Source organism: Hakea prostrata, chromosome 8 (genome assembly GCF_041222555.1).
Source record: "Hakea prostrata isolate BN-2017 chromosome 8, UWA_Hpros_2, whole genome shotgun sequence".
Classification (NCBI taxonomy): domain Eukaryota; kingdom Viridiplantae; phylum Streptophyta; class Magnoliopsida; order Proteales; family Proteaceae; genus Hakea; species Hakea prostrata.
This window is the reverse complement of record NC_142607.1, coordinates 45,375,239-45,394,870: the sequence shown is the minus strand read 5'-3', so window position 1 is coordinate 45,394,870 and position 19,632 is coordinate 45,375,239. Positions and strand designations below refer to the sequence as shown.

The following is a 19,632-nucleotide window of genomic DNA, read 5'->3' as shown; positions in this document are numbered from 1 at the left end:
AGATATAATAGTTTGTAATTAAATCTAATTTATTCATTATTTTATCATAATTATTTTCATACAAATGTAAATAAACATATTTGACAAAAGATTTTGTATAAGATTCCCTCGTCAAACCAACTAGACATTTTTTTTTTTGGGAATTAGCCTCAACAAGCAAAACCTCTCCAGATATGCTCACCAAGAAGGAAATGAAACCACCCCTGAATCCACATTGGCTGGACTCCATTACAGCAGTTGCTTCTACATCAGTTCTAAATTTTTAAAGATCCTCAAAGAGACCAGTTTTTCTTTTAGAAACAAAACCTCGCCACAAGCAGATCCCCGGGAACTTGTGACATGTGAATATCAACCTAGCCTAATGCAGTCATAGTAGTTACGCCTGAGAACCTGATTTGTATGTCAAGAGTCACAAATTTGCCAAAAGATCCATATATTTTCTTGTTTACACACCTAAGTTACATAGCCCAAATCCACAATCGGCCAGAGACAAGGCTAACTACCCCGGGGGGGGGGGAAGGAAGAACAGTTTGCAAAAGAAAAACTATTTCAAAGCTACAACAGATAAGGTATACAGAACAAAAGTGGTGTTTAATGACCTGCTATTGTAATCTCTCTATACATCCCAACGATCCTTCCGGTGACCAAATTCTTGTTTTCGATCAGCCAGACTCCCATAGATCTCTGAAAACTTGAGAAGACACTTACTTCTTATTTGGTAGTGCACCTGTGTGTTTCGGCTGATTGCAGCCCCAGAGAACTTTGATGTGTCAACTGCCCATGCTGGCTTTACATACTCCACAGTCTGTGATGAACTAGCATTTGCATACAAGAAATTCAGTAGCACATCCTCACAGTTGAAATACTTATCCACCACCTCCCTCCCTGCCCTTGCTGCTTCACTCCAGTACCTCTCAAATGCTACTTTGCTATCAATAAAAGCAGCCCCAGTCAATATCATGTTATACGCCTTGTGAGTTCGAGCATATTTCTCAGACCTGTATTTCAATGGACTACCAGTGATGAGACGTGGGTAATACCCAACTATCCTATCCGAATGTTCCCGCCATAACCGGAAACCTCGTTCAATGTCATTACATGTCATCATGATGTCATCATCAAGCTCAAGAACAGCACGTGTTTTTATCAGTGGATCCACCTTGAATCGGTTGTTCAGTGAATTGTGCTTCTCTACCCTGATTCTAATTGGTACAACAGAGTCTAATTCACTTTGTTCAGGAGGTTGCCCTTTGTTCCACACCACGACAATCTCTTTAACTGATGGACACCTCGAATAATGTTGTACATACATCTTCAGATTCCATAGACGAGCATCATAAGTCATTGTTAGTAGTGTAAACTGCGAATAGGAACCCTTGTATGGGTAGGCTGCTTCTGCACCATTCCCACCAAATATATAGCTGACCCCAAGGCACATTAGTGCCACTCCTACTACAAATATTAAGGAGAGAACAAATTTTCCAGCACAAGTGTTGGGCTTTATCCGGCCTCTTATAATTATACTTGCTCTGTTCACATGAGTAAAGAGTCGCCCCAGCTTGGCAGAGAATAAATGTGAGCGCTCCCAATCCCAGGCTGAGAAAGCATCACTTCTCTTCATTGAGCTATGGGGACACCAGCTGAGGGGTAAAATACACTTAACAGCACCCAACAACAGTCCAACTAGTAGAATGAGTAAAACTACAAAACCCACTGCAACAGAACCAAGTATTAATCTCCGAAAAGAATCTCCTGAAGGAACCCGATCTCCATCCATTACCCCAACCCACTCTCCTGAGCTTAGCTGTTGCACATCTAGGTGATGGTAACGAGCACCATTCCAAGCATTTCGACCCTTCTTGGCCTCTTCTATGCCCAGTGGAACTTCAACCTCTTTGTATTCATCCTTATTAAGAACCTCCACCTTGAAGACACGCACTCGCCGCCCATATGTTTCACCACAATCTTGACCAACACGGTAAAGGTTTCCATCGTAAACAAATGGCCTGCCCCCATTCCGAGCACCCAAGCTCTTACCGGTGTTGTAAATAGGGTTCTGTTTGTGCGGTTTCCAAGGTCCCAATGGCGAGTTACTATACCAGATTTCCAACTCTCCATTCTTCTTGGCACCAAAGCCACTGTGATCTGATCCAAAGAGCCAGTAATTACCATTATGGTTTATAATGAAGGAATCCACTAGGGGCTTCTTCATGATAACCCTTTCTAGTGTCCACTGCAGAGGAAAGTTAACAGCTCTATACAGGCGCAGTTCCTCTTTCTGACTGCTCTCAGGCATCATGTATATCTGCCAATACAAAACTTAGTATTGTCAAGAGTTGAAAAACAAGAACCAGGCAACTAAGACAAATAATCCAAAGGCTCTCATCTTACTTGACCATGGTAGCTGAAAATATAAGGATAAGAAAGATGCCAATCCTCATCCAAGGCAATACCTAATTGCTGCCATGTTGCACCATTATCGATACTTTTTGCAACACCGATGTCTCCTTGCATGGTGACAGAGTTCTTTGTCTCATAAAACAAATAGAGTGCATCTTCCTGAATAACATTGACAGTTCGGTTGCAAGAGTTGTTAAGAAATTTATGAGGAAAAAGACCAAGAGCTAATTCTTTCATAAGATTAAATTGCTTAAGATATTTAAACATAAGCAAGGACTGCAAACGTGAGGAAGAAAGAAGAGCATATTCATTTAAGACTTTAAGATTTTATAGAAATGAAATTTCTTTCCATAATCTTTCAACTAATTCATTTATATATATGATTATGGAATTCTACATCAATCCCAGATACCATCCTAAAGGCACTAAAATTTATCATAAAGAATTCATGGCATGAAAACCTTGTCACGTTTCTTTTTCCTTTCAATAAACTTTTTGCCCATGAACTATTTCTGATTAGGGAAAAGTACACAATCAAAAATGGATTAATACTTTCTTCTCTTTTTTTTTTTTTGGGGGGGGGGGGGTTGTCTGGTAGGAAAGTGAATTGACAATTTGATTCAAAAAATTTAGCACCAATGGTGCAGGGGAGGGGGGTGTTTAGGAAAGTGGATTAACAATTTGATTCAAAAAATTTAGCACCAGTGGCACTCTCTTCCCCTATTTCATCCCCCCTACCCTCAAAAAAAAAAAAAGAGTTTAGCTTCATTTCTTTCTTTCTTATTTTCTTTCCATGGGGTGGGGATGTTGGGGGGGAGAGAGAGAGAGAGAGAGAGAGAGGAAGCAACAAATTTATCCAATTTGATTTTCTGTAAGTGCACATAATCCGAACTGACATCCTTACTAATAGAAGGAGAATCTCCTAGAGAAGTGGCCTCTATATGTTTTAGTAGTTCAAATATATGGAAATGCACGGAAAATTTAAAGGAAGTGAAGCAGCTCAGAAAAACAATAACGCCAGCAGCAAACCAAGCCATCAAGCTTAACTAAGAAAGAGCTAACATGTTCAATTTAGAGTGAGGATCAATATCTCGGTTCTGAAGCTGGTTTTGACGGCCAAAAACTGAGATGTGACCATGATGTGATGAAACCATGTTGAAACCAGGGATCCTGTCATGAGTATGAAGGTGTACAAGCGGTGTAATGGTGTGACATGGCAGCACAGGTGATATGACATAATCACGGGTGTTCTAGCAAAGTTGGTTGATGGTGCAAACTTCAGGACATATGGCAGCATGGCAATGATACAGACGGTTCAAGACTCATGCTATGTGTATGAAGACAATTGGCAATACCAACAGCATCATTAACTGGTTGGCAGCATGTCACTGCATTGGATACAATGCGCATACAACTTCCGTGGTACCTTGACAAGTTCATGTTACGGGATAAACTATGAAGCCAATTTGGGCATGCCAAGTAGCTGTACTAGGAGAGGACATCTAACAGAGCAGTGTAGCGTTTAAGGTACACTTTCCAGTGCAACTGAGATTGTTGGATTTTGAGGTCAGGTGAAGAAGGTTTGCAGTTTTCCATACCATCGCAAAAAAGAAGCAGAATGGGGGGGGGGGGGGATCAAGTGCTAGTCCCCAGTACTGATGATGTGGCAATGTACAGGGACCATACAAGGTCACATGTTGCATGTAGGTGGAAGCCTTGGTGGCAACTCTAGCTTGATGGCAGCCAAGGCATGAGGGGCCCCATGAGCTTGGCAGCTAGGCCATTCTGTGTTGGTCCAGCAGCTTCATGGAACTTCTTAAATCCCTTCTAGTCAGAATCTAAAGGGGTGTGAAACACAAAAAGTGAAGATACCTAAGTCAGCTTTCGGGAAATTTGAATCAGAACACACTGAGATCGGAGTGGGAAGTTACTACATGATCTTGAAGTCCTCTTCCCCCCACCCCTCTCTTCCTCCCTCTTCCAGTGCTCATGAAATCCTAAGACAAGATTGTTTACACCCAGAAATCCAGATCAAAACGTTTGGGAAACAAGAAAGTTCTAGATATTTTCTTTTCTACTCCATACTGGTTGGTGAGGTGGAAATTTGGGACACTTCAAAAACCAACAATACCAAAGAAACTTATGAGGCTTGAAAATCAGAAAATTCTACCACTCATGAGGAAGTGGGTCGATTCAAGAAACTAAAAGAAAAATAATTGTACTCTCTATCTAGACTGACACCCCTGGCTCCTTGATTACTTGACGAGGGAGACATTCTCCCAACCAGCAAAATTTCATTTTTAAATGTTACAGAAAATAACTAAACCTTCAAATCCGCTCCACAGATTGATCAGTTGCAGTATCTTCTGGGAAAACATGCCCTAATCAAAATTTAAATAGGCAAGATTGACAATTAAGGGGCCAACGAAAGGAAAGGAAAGTGCGAGCCCTGATGAGGGAAAAAAAGAATACCTGAACATACAGAAAAGGATCAGCCACAAAATTGCTGGGGAAACCAGCATCTGTCAAAGATGCGCATGTAACTACAGGGTTTGCAATAGGCCAAGCCGTGCTCTCATCTTTAAACACATTCTTCTGTTACCACACAAAGAAGCCAATGAACAAAACCCAGAGAGAAAAAAGAACGAAAATTCAATCAACCCCAGAAAAAAAAAGCAAACAAATAAATAGAAATGAAGGAAAACCAAACACAGTAGAGTAAAGAAAAAAACAGAGAGGACTTACAGACTCAATGGGTTTCAAAGAGAAGGGTGAGTCACCATAGTAAATGCCGATCGACCATGATCCTTCATTATCTTCTTGACAACCGAGCGAATAGAGAGCAGGGCGTTCATAAGGTGAGAAAGTAAGCCAAGCGAAGAAGGTGGCAGCAGAACCTAGTAGTAAAAATGAACAGAGGAAGAAGATAAAAGTGGAGGAAAGGAAACACTGATCCCATTTCCATCTGCACCAACACTTCAGGGTCATGTCGCAACAACTACGACTGTTGCTGCTGATAATACTGCTACTACCCACAACAGGACTGAAACCCATAAGAAGAACCCAACTATATATAACTTCAACAAGACGACCTCAAGAGCATGAGCGTAAAACTACATCATTAAAGGGTATGTAATATCAGCATTGGAGAGGAAGACTTCCAAATGCAGGTCAGATTGAGATTGAGATGGGTTTGATTCTTCCCCGGTTGCACCTTTTTTCTTCACTCTCTGAAAGTGATTCTCGCTCTGCCCTGCCGTGGGTAAAACGTTTCTGCCGTGTGCTCCAAGGCTTCTTTCCCTGGTTGAATCGAAAGAAGATATGGTAGTTTTTTTCTGTCTTGTTATATTTGATCTTTCTTCGTTGTGGAATTATTCAATTTGCTGTTTTTGTCGATGCTCTCAAGACTTAGCCGTCTAGGGTCATTGTAAAGAAGAAAATTCGAACTGGGGTAGGATTTCGCAAGCACCGCTAAATTGAATACTTTTTGGGTGGTCTTCACTTTTCATTAAAAAAGGAAAAATGTTCTTCTTTTTAAAGTTGTAGTCGAGTCCGTCAGTCTATGTGCCCGGCCAAATGCAAGCTGCTCCTAGATTATCTCAACGAAGATGTAATCATATAATTTATAGTGAAGTTTCTAAAAAATTTCTTATTATGCCAATTTGTGATATTCGTTGCTGGGTTGGTTTGGTCAAATTAGATCAACAAGTTGGAGAAAATGCACCTGGGGAAGATAGTACGTGGGGTAAGGGTTTTCTCACATTCAAATGCTATAAAATTCCTCATTCCAAAGGAAAATAAGTAGACCAGACTATTTAAATTCTATAAAATTTCTTATTTTAAATAAAAATAAGTAAAAAAAAAAAAAAAAGAGTTGAATAAGCCTCAAGAACATGTTCAAACAGATAAACGTGAGAACGAGGTTGACCACAGAGGTTGGGCTCGACAATTAAATCATTCAATTATGATACCACTCTGAAGATGGGATTTTAAAACTTCGAGCTAAGCAAGTAAAGAGCAATAGGGGGGTAAATGAACATTTAAAGTGAAGTAGGGGAGAGGTATTTAATTGTTTTAGTGTAACTTGATCGATTGGGTTTGTCAGATAGTCCAATTGGCTTGGATCTCCTCTAAGTTCGACACATCGGATGCGTGAGTTGGTCTCCTTGACTCATCAGCTACTGTGGGTGACAACAACGGTATGATAGAACAAGCCCTATCATGTGCAATTGATAGTTCAATGGTGCATCACTTGAGACGAATATGTTGTTAGATCAACATATCTCCTGTCTGGCATGGGCTCGAAAACCTCCAATATGGTCAATGTCCTTCTGAGCTATATGTGTATATAGACTTAGTGAGAGTGTTTAAGTGAAGTCTTGGTCTTCGAAGGAAGCATTCGGAAGGTCCGATCACATGATCCCGAATATTGGTCTTCTACCTATTTAGCCTGCATCTTGCGATCCAACTTCAAGCTCCCAAACCTAAGTATCACCGCCATAAACTCATCCATGGTTTTAGAATGCCTCCTTAAACTCATCCATGGTTTTAGGGTCGAGCCCCCCGATTCACTCTTTGATTATTGTGGGTCGAATGATGTCTAGTTTTGTCCAACCACTGATTCACTACCAAACTCTATGTACTTGACACATGTTAAGCTAACACCTTGTCTTAATCATTAAAGCCAACTGGATAATACATTGAAATAAGTCGAGTTATGTAAATTTCACTAAAGCAACAATAATACCAAACCTTCTCTCCCAAAACAAATTCTCTACTCCCACTAAGAAGTTAGATAGAGATGTTTAACCCCAAAAAAAAAAAGTTATATAGGGATGAATCGACATCCTTTGTAAATCGAAATATATAATATAATTTTTTTTTTGGGTAGTAAACATAATAAGGCAATTGAAAACTACAAAATGGCACACCACTTTTGATTGTAACCCACTAAGAAACAACAGAAAGCTATCCAAGTTCCAAGTTCTTGGAATAAATAATAACTTAGAAATGTTAACCAACTACATCTTATTTATATGGGTGACAAAATGCTATTCGATTATATTGTAGCTTAGAATCAAGGCATTGAAACAACCTTTTAGCAAAAGGTTATTAGAGTAAGGTTGCATAGAAAAGTTACTTTAGGTTTCTATTTCTATGAAACTCTTTGTCATCAAGTTTGCTCTTTTTTAAAGTAGTATTCGATTGTGAATAAGATGTAATAATTTTTAATAAATAATCGTCCAAGTATTCTAAAATTTCCTTGAACGAGGGGTTTAGCATTAAGAATAAGTTTGACTTGGGAACGACAACAGAGTATTAATAATTGGCTTGCATCAACTAACCTGGCCTAGCGGAAGAATGCCAGGCCCGCCAATTGGTGTCGATCGAGACAGATTTACTTGGGCCCATCCAAAAACATACAAGAATGATCCATGGGCATATGGTGTCGAAGTTTGTTTAACCATATTTTTACCATTTAAACAAGAAGAAGATGAGAAATTTGTTTAACAAATGGCAAATAGATGAATTCTTTTGCATGGAAAAATCTTGATAGTGAACGTTTTTGAGATTGAAGAGCCTTTTTGAAGCCTAATTGATGTGATCTTCCGTTCATGTTTCACATGCTTTTTATTTATTCATCTTCAGTGAACATGTTTTTTCAGTGATGAAGACACACTTGTAACTAAATATCATATTACATTAGAGAAAATGAAAATTTGTTGCTGACATGGAGAAAATGAAAATCTACATAATCATTTGAAGGGAGATCTTCCATTCTTTTGCAAATATCTTGGTTGGGTGCCTCAATAATCAAGGATGAAGGTAAAATTCTTGCTATGAATGTTATTGGTCATAATACGGACAAAAAGGAAGTACCTGACATTTCTCTTCATGGTATGAGAGGTTTATGAAGACCAAATGAACCAACTTTGTCCCTCTACCTTGGAAGAGTAAGGAGAAAAGAAGAAATATAGAAAATGTATGAAGAACAAAAACTGCAAGACAGAACAGAAGAGAAGAAGAGAGTTCTCCATCTCCAAGCGAATCTAGAAGAGCTGAAGACAGAATAAAACAACGAAAAGCGGACAACAACATGAGTTCTTAGAGGACAATGGATGCAACTAGCATCATTTTTACGCAGTTATTCCTCAATAAAGCTTGCATTAAAGGTGAATACTTCTGTCGGCAATCATTTCATTATGCCGAAGCATTTTTGACCATCTTAAAGATGTGCATATTGCTCTCGTCCAACACTATAGAAGTGATTTCCAAAAGGATGGAGAATTCCTGTCGAATGGTTGTCCTTGAAGAACATCTATCAAAGAACAACACACAAATTCAGTGCACTGACTGTCCCTTTGACGAATCACTATCTAGAATCCCAATATGAAGCAATAAAACAATTTTAGAAGGTGAGAGATGAAAATAGAGAGCTGTTGTGAATCCAAAAAAGAGTAATTCAACAATATCTTTTAGCATTTTTCATTATTATGTGTTTTTATTCGGAGTTCTCTGTCTTTGTATTATTTTCTATTGGTGGGTCAAAATTTGACAGAGTTCTGTATTCAAAAGATGGGAAATAAATGTTATAAAAGAGTAATTCAATCTCGAAAAGAGGGGAAGTTTGAGTTTCCAGATTAAAGAATATCATAGACAACAGAAGACCAATCAGAGGCAAATAAGATTGTTACAGGCCTGAGATTTTTTTTCGTTTGATTTACTAAAATTAGTTTGGGTCATTGGAAATCAATCCAAGAAAAATTAATTTAACATTCTCTCTGTGCTATTCTACATTAATACTTATTTTCATCTACATTATCATTATATTATGTGACAAGTTATTTTCATCTACATTACCATTATATTGTATGACGAGTTATTCCAATACCCTAGGGGTCTGAAATTCTGACTTTGACCAATAGATCAGCTTAAAAATGATCTAAAATTATGTTTAAGGGACTCAATTTCTAACTTTGACCAATAAAAAGTGATCTATAAGGTCAAATTCAAAACCTTATTAATATAATTTCATTGTAAAAATTGCTGAAGTAAGACTATGTAGGAATATTATCTTCCGGACTCTAGTTGTGTGGAAACTTTCAACAATTCATGAACTATGAAACTTAACCATGTTTTTTAAATATTAATAATAAATTTTTGCATTGACTTTACTTTTCATTTTTTTTTGTGTGGTCAAATTAGATCAACAAATTGGAGAAAATGCAGCTGGGGAAGAAAGTATGTGGGGGTATTAGGTTTTCTCATATTCTAGACCAGGACTTTTTAAATACTATAAAATTCTTCATTATTAAATAAAAATAAGTAAAAAAAAAAAAAAATTTGAATAAGCATCAAGAAACCATGGAATAGTAAGGGAAATACAAGTCTTAGATTTGCCACGGATTGTACTAATCTTGCTAGAGAATCAACTAGATTTTTTGCCTCTTTAAAAATACAAGTAAAAGCAATACCCTTCGCTGCAATCCTTATCATGGATGAGACAATGCTGTCATGTTGCGATCAAATCTAAACATGTTTACACAGATAAAAGTGAGAGTGGACCGACCATGGGTGGTTGGGTGGCCACCTTTGACAATCAAGTCATTCAATTACAATACCATCCCAAAAATGGGGTTTTAGAACTTTGATAGCTAAGCAAGTAAGGAGCAATGGGGGGAGTAAACAAAGATTATAAAGTGAAGTAGGGGAGAGGTACTTAATTGTTTTGGTGTAACATGATCAATTGGGTTTGTTGGATAGTCCAATTGGCTTTGATCTCCTCTAAGTTTGCACATCGGATGCGTGAGTTGGTCTCCTTGACTCTTCAACTCCCGCAGGTGTCAGCAATGGTATGATAGGACAACCCATATCATGTGCAACTAGTAGTTTGATGGGGCATCGCTCGAGACGGATATGTTGTTAGGTCATATGTCCTATCCTAGCATTGGGGTGGGTCAAAGATCTCCAATATGGTCAATGTCCTTCTAAGCTCTCGCTTTGTGTGTATAAACTTAGTGAGAGTGGCTAAGCGAAGTCTTGGTCTTCGAAGGAGATGTTCGGAAGGTCTGATCACATGATACCAAATATTGTGTTTTCTGCCTATCTAGCCTACATCCCTAGATCCAAAGTCGAGGCCCCCAATTTGAGTATCACCACCAAAATTAGGATGCCTCCCAAAACCCATCCATGGTTTTAGGGTCGAGCCCCCAATATAGAACATAATAGGACAATTGAAAACTACAAAATGGCACACCTCCATTGACTATAACCCTCTAATTAAGAAACAACAAAAACCCATCCAAGTTCCAAGTTTTTTTTTTGGGTAAGGGTTTAGGGATGCATCATCATCTCTTTGTAAATCGAAATATAAAACATAATAGGGCAATTGAAAACTACAAAATGGCACACCTCTGTTGACTGTAACCCTCTAATTAATAAACAACAAAACCACCAAGTTCCAAGTTGGAAGGGTAGGGAGCACAAACCGAACGAAAAAGAACAAAAGGGCAAGAAAACACAAAGGCACACCCAGCAACCCCAATCGAACACAAAACCCACAGTCCAAGTTTTTTTTGGAGGGTGGGAGCATCTCTCCTTGAACGAATTACAACATAAAGGGCATGAAAACTACAAATGGCCCCTCTGTTGGCTGTAACCCTTTAATTAAGAAACAACAAAAACCTATCTAAGTTCCAAGTTGTACAAATAAACTATAACCTGAAATGTTTACGGACTACATGATATTCGATCACTACTGTAGCTTGAGATCAAAGCATTGAAACAGTCGGGTGAAACTCTTTGTCATCAAGTTCGCTCTTTCTTTAAAGTGCTATTTGATTGTATTCAAGATATAATGATTTTTAATTAATAATTGTCTAGGTGTTCTAAATTCCCTTGAACGAGTACGAGGGGCTCAATATTAAGGAGAAGTTCGGATTGACAATGGCAGTAGGATAGGCTTGCATCAACTAACCCAACCTAGCCGACGAATGCGTGGAGCCCACCAATTGGTGTCTACCGAGACAGATTTACTTAGGCCCGTCCAAAAACATATAGGAATGATCCATGGGCATATGGTGTTTGAAGTTTATTTAGCCAGATTTTTACCATTAAAAAAAGCTGAAGGAAAAACAGAAGAAGAATAAATTTGTTTCACCGGATTATTTATCTGGTAATTCACTGATAAAATTGGGTGATCACGGTTCAAATTTTCAGAATTGGAGTGGTTCAGTCAGTTCAGGCCAAACTTAACGAACTGGTATGTATCACAACACTGATACTTATCTTTTAAATATGAAATCTTGATTTTTTTTTAAATTTTTTTTGGCCATTCGGTTGGGGTGGGGTGAGAGGATTAAGAGTTGGAAGATCAGGTTTTGATTCGTGTGGGATTCAAAATTCAAATAAACTGATTAAGAGTCATTTAGACTAGATTCAAGTAAAAAAATAACAAGATTGAGTCATCAATCATGCTAGTCAAATACGCGATAAATTCGACAAGTTTAATTAATTTTTTTGAGACATTTAAGGCTCATATCATTTTTTACGATACAACAATAAAAAATCTGTCAATGCAGGGTTGATAGAGTGGTAAGATCCATACTTTTCAGTGGAGAGGTCATGGGTTAAACCCTTCGGAACAACAAAGCTCTCTTTGAGGATGGAATCGAGTGCACGCAAGTTGGTCCGGATGAACCTCAAGCACAAAACAAATAATAACCAACTTTATCTATTCATTCTCTCCCTTCTCAAACTCAATTTCAAGGGTATAAACTCAAAATGGATTCGTATTGATTATTTATTTTCTAACATTTTCATATCTTATTAAAGCTTGATCTTCCAGGAAATGAAAATTCTAAAAACATGAGTGAAATATAAATTTTTATTTTTTTATTTTTTTTATAATAAATGGCAAATAGATGAATTCACTTGCACGGAAAAATCCTGATAGTGAAATGTTATTGAGATTGAAAAGCCTTTTTGAAGTCTAATTGATGTGATCTTTCATTCATGTTTTACGTGCTTATGATTTATTCATCTTCAGTGAACATGTTTTTTCAGTGATAAAAACACCTTTGTAAAACTAATTATCATGTTGCACTAGAGAAAATGAAAATTTGTTGTCAATAGTGGTTGAACCTTTTATTTATAGTCGTTTCAAAAATTTGTAGAGTCATTTGAAGGGAGATTTTTCATTTTACTGCAACCATCTTGGTTGAATGCCTCAATAATCATGGATGAAGCTAAAATCTAGCTATGATGTATCAAATCTGTAACATTTCCACTCATGGTATGGGAGGTATAGGAAGACCTAATGAACCAGTTTTGTCCCTCTACCTTGAAAGGATAAGGAGAAAAGAAGAAACATAAAGAAGGACATGAAAAATAAAAACCACAAAACAGAATGGAAAAGAATAAGAGAGAGATGGGTTCTCTGTTTTCAAGCAAATCTTCAAGAGATGAAGACAGAATAAAACGAAAAAAGTTGTATAAAACTGTTTTTCAAATGACTAGATGTAACTAGCATCAATTTTACATTTATTTCTCAGCTACATTAATGGTGAATACTTCTTTCCGCAATTATTCCGTTATTTTGAAGCATTTTCGACCATCTTAAAGATGTGCATATTGCTCTTGTCCGATGTCAAAGAAGTGATTTCTAAAAGGATGGAGAATTACCATAAGACGATTGTCTTTGAAGAACATCTATCGAAGAATCACACATGAATTCAATTCAAGAATTGTCTCTTTAAGACAAAAAATAACGTGAACAGTTTTGAATCTAAAAAGGAGTAATTCAACTGTATCTTTTAGCATTTTTCTTTATTAAGTGTTGAAGTTCTCTGTTTTTATAGTGTTTTTTTGTTGGTGGGTTCGAATTTGACAGAGAAGGATAATAAATGTTATAGAAGAGTAGCAATTCAATCTTTAAAAAGAGTGGGAAAAGAAAAGGACTGTTTTACAAATTAAAGGATATATCAGACGGAGAAGACATTTAATTCACAGGCAAAAATAAGTATTTGTTTTTACTTTCTAGTGCCTGTTGAATTTTTTTCCCATTTCACTTACTAAAATAATTTGATTCATTGCAAACCAATGCAAAAAAAATTACTGATTGACCATTGAAAAAATAAATCTCTGATTTAATATTCTCTTTTTTTTGGGTACAAAAAGAAATTTATTTGAAAGAAAAACCGCCAGGGTAAGTACAACCAGTAGCATCAAAATATTAAAACCAGTATATGAGAGGGGGACGGTAGAATAAGCTAATACGGTAGATTGATTGGTAGCAGCAGAAGACTCTAATCTATCAGTTAGACAGTTTCCTTCTCTCAAAGTAAATGAAATCAAATATTAGTAATAAATCTTTGCATTGGTTTTACTTTTTGCTTCTTTCTTCCTTTTTTTTTTTTTGTGATCATCATCAATCCAGTCATACAATGGCCAAAAGCTCAAACCTGAGACCTCCTTCGTTCACTGCCTTTATGTAAGAAGACTATCACTTCTCTGCCAGAACATAGTCTCAATCAAAGCACATTGATCATCCCTCCACATTTTTAAAGCATTGGCCTGCTTTAACACAGCAATTTGCAGTTTAGCATACCACACTCAATCAAGCCCAAATGGACTAGTAATTTGTTACACTAATACCACTGATCATTCCTTCACGTTTTTAATCCTCTCACCAGATACCTGAAGAAGATAATTACCAAACGCTCATTTGTTCCAATTGTTATTTTTAAGCATTGATCTGCTTCATACAGAGAACGGGTATACAGTTTCCTTTTCCTCTTTTTGCAACTTGGTTTACCTTTTTTTTTCTTCATTTTATTATATTTAGTTTAGTAGATTATCAAGAAATAAAGTAACATTATCTTAAGACTTATTTGATTACAAAAACAAGAAAACAAAGTCCAACAAGATAATCTAATGCCACAAGTAATGGAACAGAGGAATTATCATATCTATATTTGAAATGGATACAGACATGCAGATTTCAACTTAGTAACACGCTTAACAAATCTTGAGGAATTTCCACTCCCCTCACTCTCTCACTGTCATTTGCTTGTTTCACAATCTTGCTGGTCCATCCGCCTCTTGATTTTTGCCTCAATTTCTCCAAAGCCAAATGCTCCAGAATTCATACAGGAATTACAACATCTCTTCCTCTGCCCCAACTTCAGAAGCAGGGCCAAATTCCAAACATTTCAGGAAGTCCATTGTAGTATTTATTCCAACTCTAAATCATCATCTTTTTCTTCTTCAGTTTGTTCGTCGTACCCAGCTGAAGAAATCTGCTACCATTACGGCGCTTGAGTATTGAACAATAGGCTTTTGAAGGTGAGGTTCCCTGCCCTCAAATAATAACTTGCTGAATTACACCTCTAAACAGTGTCCTGAACCTGGTTTCAAATCATTTAACCACATGTTTTGAATCAATAATAGAATCTTTCCTTGCAAAGGAATCCCAAACCAGCCGATGCCTTTGAAAAGGAAAAGGCAGATTGTACCTTGTCTACTAATACCCAACTTCTTCAAATCTACTGTACGTTCACACTTAGTTGCTTTATCTTTCTAGTGTATTGTAGCAGAAATACAAAAATCGTTGGATACTAGCTGACCCTCTTTAATCTGCATATCATCCACAAATCTAAAAACAATGCACAAAATTAGACCCTCATTATCAACACACAAGCAATAATCCCTTGTATGTGAACTTTCTAGTAGAAGTAGCATTCCCTCCTGCAAAACAGAAAGGACAGCAACTAGACTCAAAATTTAAGTAAATGGAACTATCCTGCCCAATGGCAATTCCATTAGAATAAATGATTCGTGAAGAAGACAAGACTGAAATAATAAGTACCTGCCTACTGATGTATATTCCTCTTTGTATCTGTCATGTTATGACACTTCAAGACCTCAATATGATCTAAGGATTCTGTACCCTCAAGCCCTTGAATCACCTTCAGCTTTTCACAGTGGCAAGCGAAGCTTTAATATCTTCCAAGTATTTCAGCTTTGAGATGTCGAATGTTTGTACCAGCCAGTGAATTGCAACGGACACATAAAAGTTCAACTAAACCTAAGGAAACCTCTGGGAGCTCTTCCAACAGCTTGCATTGTCCAAGCTCTAATATCCTCAACTTCTTCAAGTGGGACAGACTCTTGGGAAAGACTTCAAATTCCAAGACATTTTCAACACCTCTAGACTTTAGAGCATTGAAATATCATCCGGCAGTTTTGAAATATTGGCTTCCAACAGATTAAGGATATGGAAATACCTCATTTTCCCCATTGATCTTGGTAGCTTCACTAATCTACAGAAACCTTCAGTATTTAATACCTCAAGATTCTCCAGAAGTCAAACACAGTCAGGAAATACTTTGAATCCTTTAACATCTTCAAAAACATGTTCAAAATTATATTCAACATCAAACTCATCTTCATTATTTTCACCATATGCATTAAAATTGAGCTCAACCAGATTTTTCAGATCACCAATGACCTCGGGCAACTTCTTGAGAGAAGCAACCCATGAGCCTAAGATTCTTCAATGAACTCATTGTGGAAATATTGTCTGGAAGCACTTCTATTGGTGTAAATGACAAGTTAAGCTCAACTAGAGATTTCAAATTACAAGTCAAGCTCAACTAGAGATTTCAAATTACCAATGGAATTAGGAAAGTCAAGCTTAAGTGGATATTTCAGATTGCCAGTGGAATCAGACAACTCCGTGATTCACGAACAACTTTTAAGATTAAGACTTTTGACCTGACTCAATTGCCCAATGGATTCATCCAAAATTTCCAACTTTCGACAGCATGAGAGATCCAATTGCTCCAAATAAGGAAACCATGAAAAGTTTTGGGACTTGGATAGATTGTCACCATACCTAAGACTAAGAACTTCCAACTTTTGGAACCGCTGTCATACAAAAAGAAAACATACACCTAATCAATAAAACATAATAATCAAATAAAGGAAAAACTCAAAAATTTTACCTTATTTTCATCTTGAGGGACAACACTCCAGGCTTGTTCAATCATGGAATATGATATTTCGAGATGAACTAGACCCTTGTGATAAAAATTGGTCGATATAATTTCCCACGGGCAGTCTCTCCACCTGAACCATCTCAAAGTTGAATGAAGGCTCCAAAAGTTTCCTTTGACACCTTTCAAAATAATGTCAAGAAATTTCAGATTGGACATCATCTCAAAGTGTTTTTTTATGTACATAAACATCTGACAAGCCACAAGGAAGGACCATACTTTTACAATGCTAGTTCCCTACAATGAAAATATTGTCCATGTAAATAGAAATCAGTAGATATCAGCAAATAAATAAATGAATAATTGCCAATTACAAGGATGCATAAGGAAGGATCATGCCTTTTAACATGTTGATTCCCTACAATAGATAAATAATCCATGAAAATAGAAATTAGTGGATACTAGTAGAGGGGGTCCAAGTCAATGTCCAAGTGTTGATTTTAAAATATAGTGTTACTCATGGCATAAGCATAAACAAAAGAAGCAAATGCTCTAGTCTTACCTTGCTACTTTCTAATACTTGCAAGATATGATCATGAGACCATAAGCTAATGTGCTTACTGAATCCACAAGATTTTCTCCTAGGACAATTCTTCTTTCCATATCTCGAATTTGATCATGCATCTTCAAAACCAAATAACCACCTTCATCTTCAAATTGGATGAGTGATCGTTGAATTAATATGTGTATTGCACACCTTGGATGATAGCCACATGGTTCCCATATGGAAGTTACTTCTTCTTTTTGCCGTCCAATAAAAAGGAATCAGTATCAAGGAAAATTTCTTTTTGATAATGATCTAGCTTATCATAGTTTAACCTCAACCTTTCCTGGAATTTTTTAGGTAGGATTCCTTTTAAATATGGCAATGTACTTTCCCACTCTTTTATGTTTGTTGTTTTTGATAGCAAAGACCCAAACACCTCTAGAGTTAGAGGTAATCCTCCGGAATAGCTTGCCACATCATTTGAAAGTTGAATATAGTCGTCTGGAGGTAGCTCACTTGAAAAGGCATGCAAACTAAAAAGTTAAAAAGATCAGTCATGATCTACCTCTAGAGGCCTGTATATTTTATCTTTATCAACTTTAGCCTTCCTCAAAATTTCATCATCTCTAGTTGTTATTATAACCCTGCTTCCTTGACCAAACCAATTGATTTCACCAGCCAAAGCATCTACATATACCATTCTATTGACATTATTGAGAACTATAAGTACTCTTTCTTATATCAACCTTTTCTCTCTATCATAATCAGGTATGTCAATGCCTAGTTTGAGGATATCTTCAAGAAGTCCTTGCTGCAAAGACACCAAGCTCATGCTTTGCATTTCTTGTTCGCTAACATCTGAAATAAAACTATGCTTGTTGAAGGTTAAAATATTGCTATTGTAGATAGCCTTGGCAATAATTTTCTTTCCAATACCACCCAAACCACGCATTCCCATAAATTGAACATCATTAGAATCAAAATCTAATAAAGATAGCAGATCATTCACAGGGGAATCAACCATCGGGTGTTTACATACAGCCAAGTTGGTGTTGCTGTTCAATTCACCAAGAACCCTTTTCACAACCAAATCGACTAGTTCTGCTTGATCCCTGCAAATTTCATATGCTTATCAAAACTAGAAACAAGATAGCAATAATTGAGAACAAATAAATTTAGGGCAAAAGAAATCTAATTCAATAGAATGGAAAGCAATAAAAAATAGAAAAATCTAATATAATTAAATAACGAAAATAAGTATCCTTGTCACATTAACATAAAATGTCATCGGAGTGAAAACAGAGAACAACCTCAGTAACTAGATTATTTCCAATATAAAGTGAATGCATAATAGGAGGAAAATAAGAAAACCCTATTATTCAACCACCCAAATCATGGGATTCAAAATAATATATAGACAATCTGTTCTTCAAAAACCATGACCCACTTTAGATCCAAAGGAAGTGTCTAATACATAGTTGAGAAGCGATAATTTGCAGAAGACTTACGTGGTATCATGAACAACTTCTCCTTTCAAATTTCCTATCTCTTTCAAAGCATCCCTCCAGCCTTCTACGATATGGGGCTTGACATTCACTTCCTGTTCCTGAAATGTTTCTGCAAAATTTCGTTTCTGATTCCGAACATTTGATGGGTTAACGTTGAAGAAACTAGGCGAGACCAATTGACCAACAGATTTCTGAGATTCAACAATCTCAGCAAGCTCGATCAAGCACCATCCACTATCCGCATAACGTTCAGGGAACGCAGGGATCGAAATTTTGGACCCTCTGATTGCTGCAAGTACCGTCGGGCCAATGGATTCTCCGGCCCATAAACTTCTACTATCGATTCCTGTGTCTTTCAGAGCTCTGTCAAGAAAACCAATGAAACTACTGCGAGTTTCTTCCCCCCTAAAACTGAAAAACGCTTGGTAGGTTGAAGATCCAGTTGTAGCGGAAGAAGTTGAAGCCATGAAGGATTTTGTTGGTTCTGAGTGAGAAGATGTCAACTGCAAAGCTTTCTTCTCAAGAATGCTAACTCACTAGATCCTCTTACATACATTTAGCAGATCGGATCTAAAACTAGGGTTCAATTCAATTTATATCACTTAGGTCAAGAAGTTCCTTTTCTATTTGCTTACAGGGTTTTCTTTTTCTTTTTCTTTTCAATATTTGGCTTTCAAGTTGATCACTAGAAATAAGTGGAAGGGAACTTCCGCGTGCTCCATTCAAAATTGTAATGGTAATTCTACCCAAAAAAAAATGTTATGATAATAACTTTACAGGTCAGTGATGACTGATGATGTAGGTTTTGTGAATTTGTGAATTATGGAGGTGAAGGCAATGATTTGAGGGGATAGAGGCATAGAGCTTGAATACTGCATAATTAATATGCAATATTGAACTGCATACGATGAAGACATAACAAGTGATCGAGGTCAAAATCTCAACCATTCGTTTCATATGTTATTTTTTCTTTTAACTTTTTCAACCATACATTCATATAACAAAAAATATATATATATGCAAAATGAGTGGTCGAGATTTGGACCTCGACTTCTCCTTCGATCATTGCCATATGCAGTTCAATTCTGCGCATTAAATGTGCAATACTGAAGTTGAACCCTATTCAATGCATAGGTCTATGCTTTGGGATCTGAGTGGCTCTTTGGTGGTGGTGGGTCAG

The 19,632-nt window shown here is 36.9% G+C and overlaps 2 protein-coding genes across 6 annotated transcripts; both read right to left on the bottom strand.

Annotated features, from left to right (window-relative positions):
• Window positions 1–371: 371 nt before the first annotated feature.
• LOC149008159 (glucosamine inositolphosphorylceramide transferase 1-like) lies at window positions 372–5,831 on the bottom strand. The gene is made up of 4 exons (XM_089166800.1): window positions 5,146–5,831; window positions 4,873–4,995; window positions 2,392–2,559; window positions 372–2,305 (listed from the first exon to the last, which is right to left on the bottom strand). Exons 1-4 carry the CDS (start codon window positions 5,452–5,454, stop codon window positions 617–619), a joined length of 2,289 nt encoding a protein of 762 aa, XP_089022926.1. The 5' UTR covers window positions 5,455–5,831; the 3' UTR covers window positions 372–616.
• Window positions 5,832–13,853: 8,022 nt separating this feature from the next.
• Window positions 13,854–19,081, bottom strand: LOC149008158 (toll/interleukin-1 receptor-like protein). 5 transcript variants are annotated; one of them, XM_089166516.1, is made up of 5 exons: window positions 18,453–19,081; window positions 16,407–18,056; window positions 15,269–16,329; window positions 14,916–15,147; window positions 13,854–14,807 (listed from the first exon to the last, which is right to left on the bottom strand). In XM_089166516.1, the coding sequence occupies exons 1-2, from the start codon at window positions 18,917–18,919 to the stop codon at window positions 17,681–17,683; spliced, it is 843 nt and encodes a 280-aa protein (XP_089022642.1). In that variant the 5' UTR covers window positions 18,920–19,081; the 3' UTR covers window positions 13,854–14,807; window positions 14,916–15,147; window positions 15,269–16,329; window positions 16,407–17,680. The 5 variants fall into 5 exon arrangements, with proteins under 5 accessions (XP_089022642.1, XP_089022639.1, XP_089022638.1 ...); XM_089166513.1 differs by having other exon boundaries at window positions 13,854–15,147; window positions 16,407–16,694; window positions 16,960–18,056; XM_089166515.1 differs by having other exon boundaries at window positions 13,855–15,147; window positions 16,407–16,579; window positions 16,960–18,056.
• Between the last annotated feature and the right edge of the window lie 551 nt (window positions 19,082–19,632).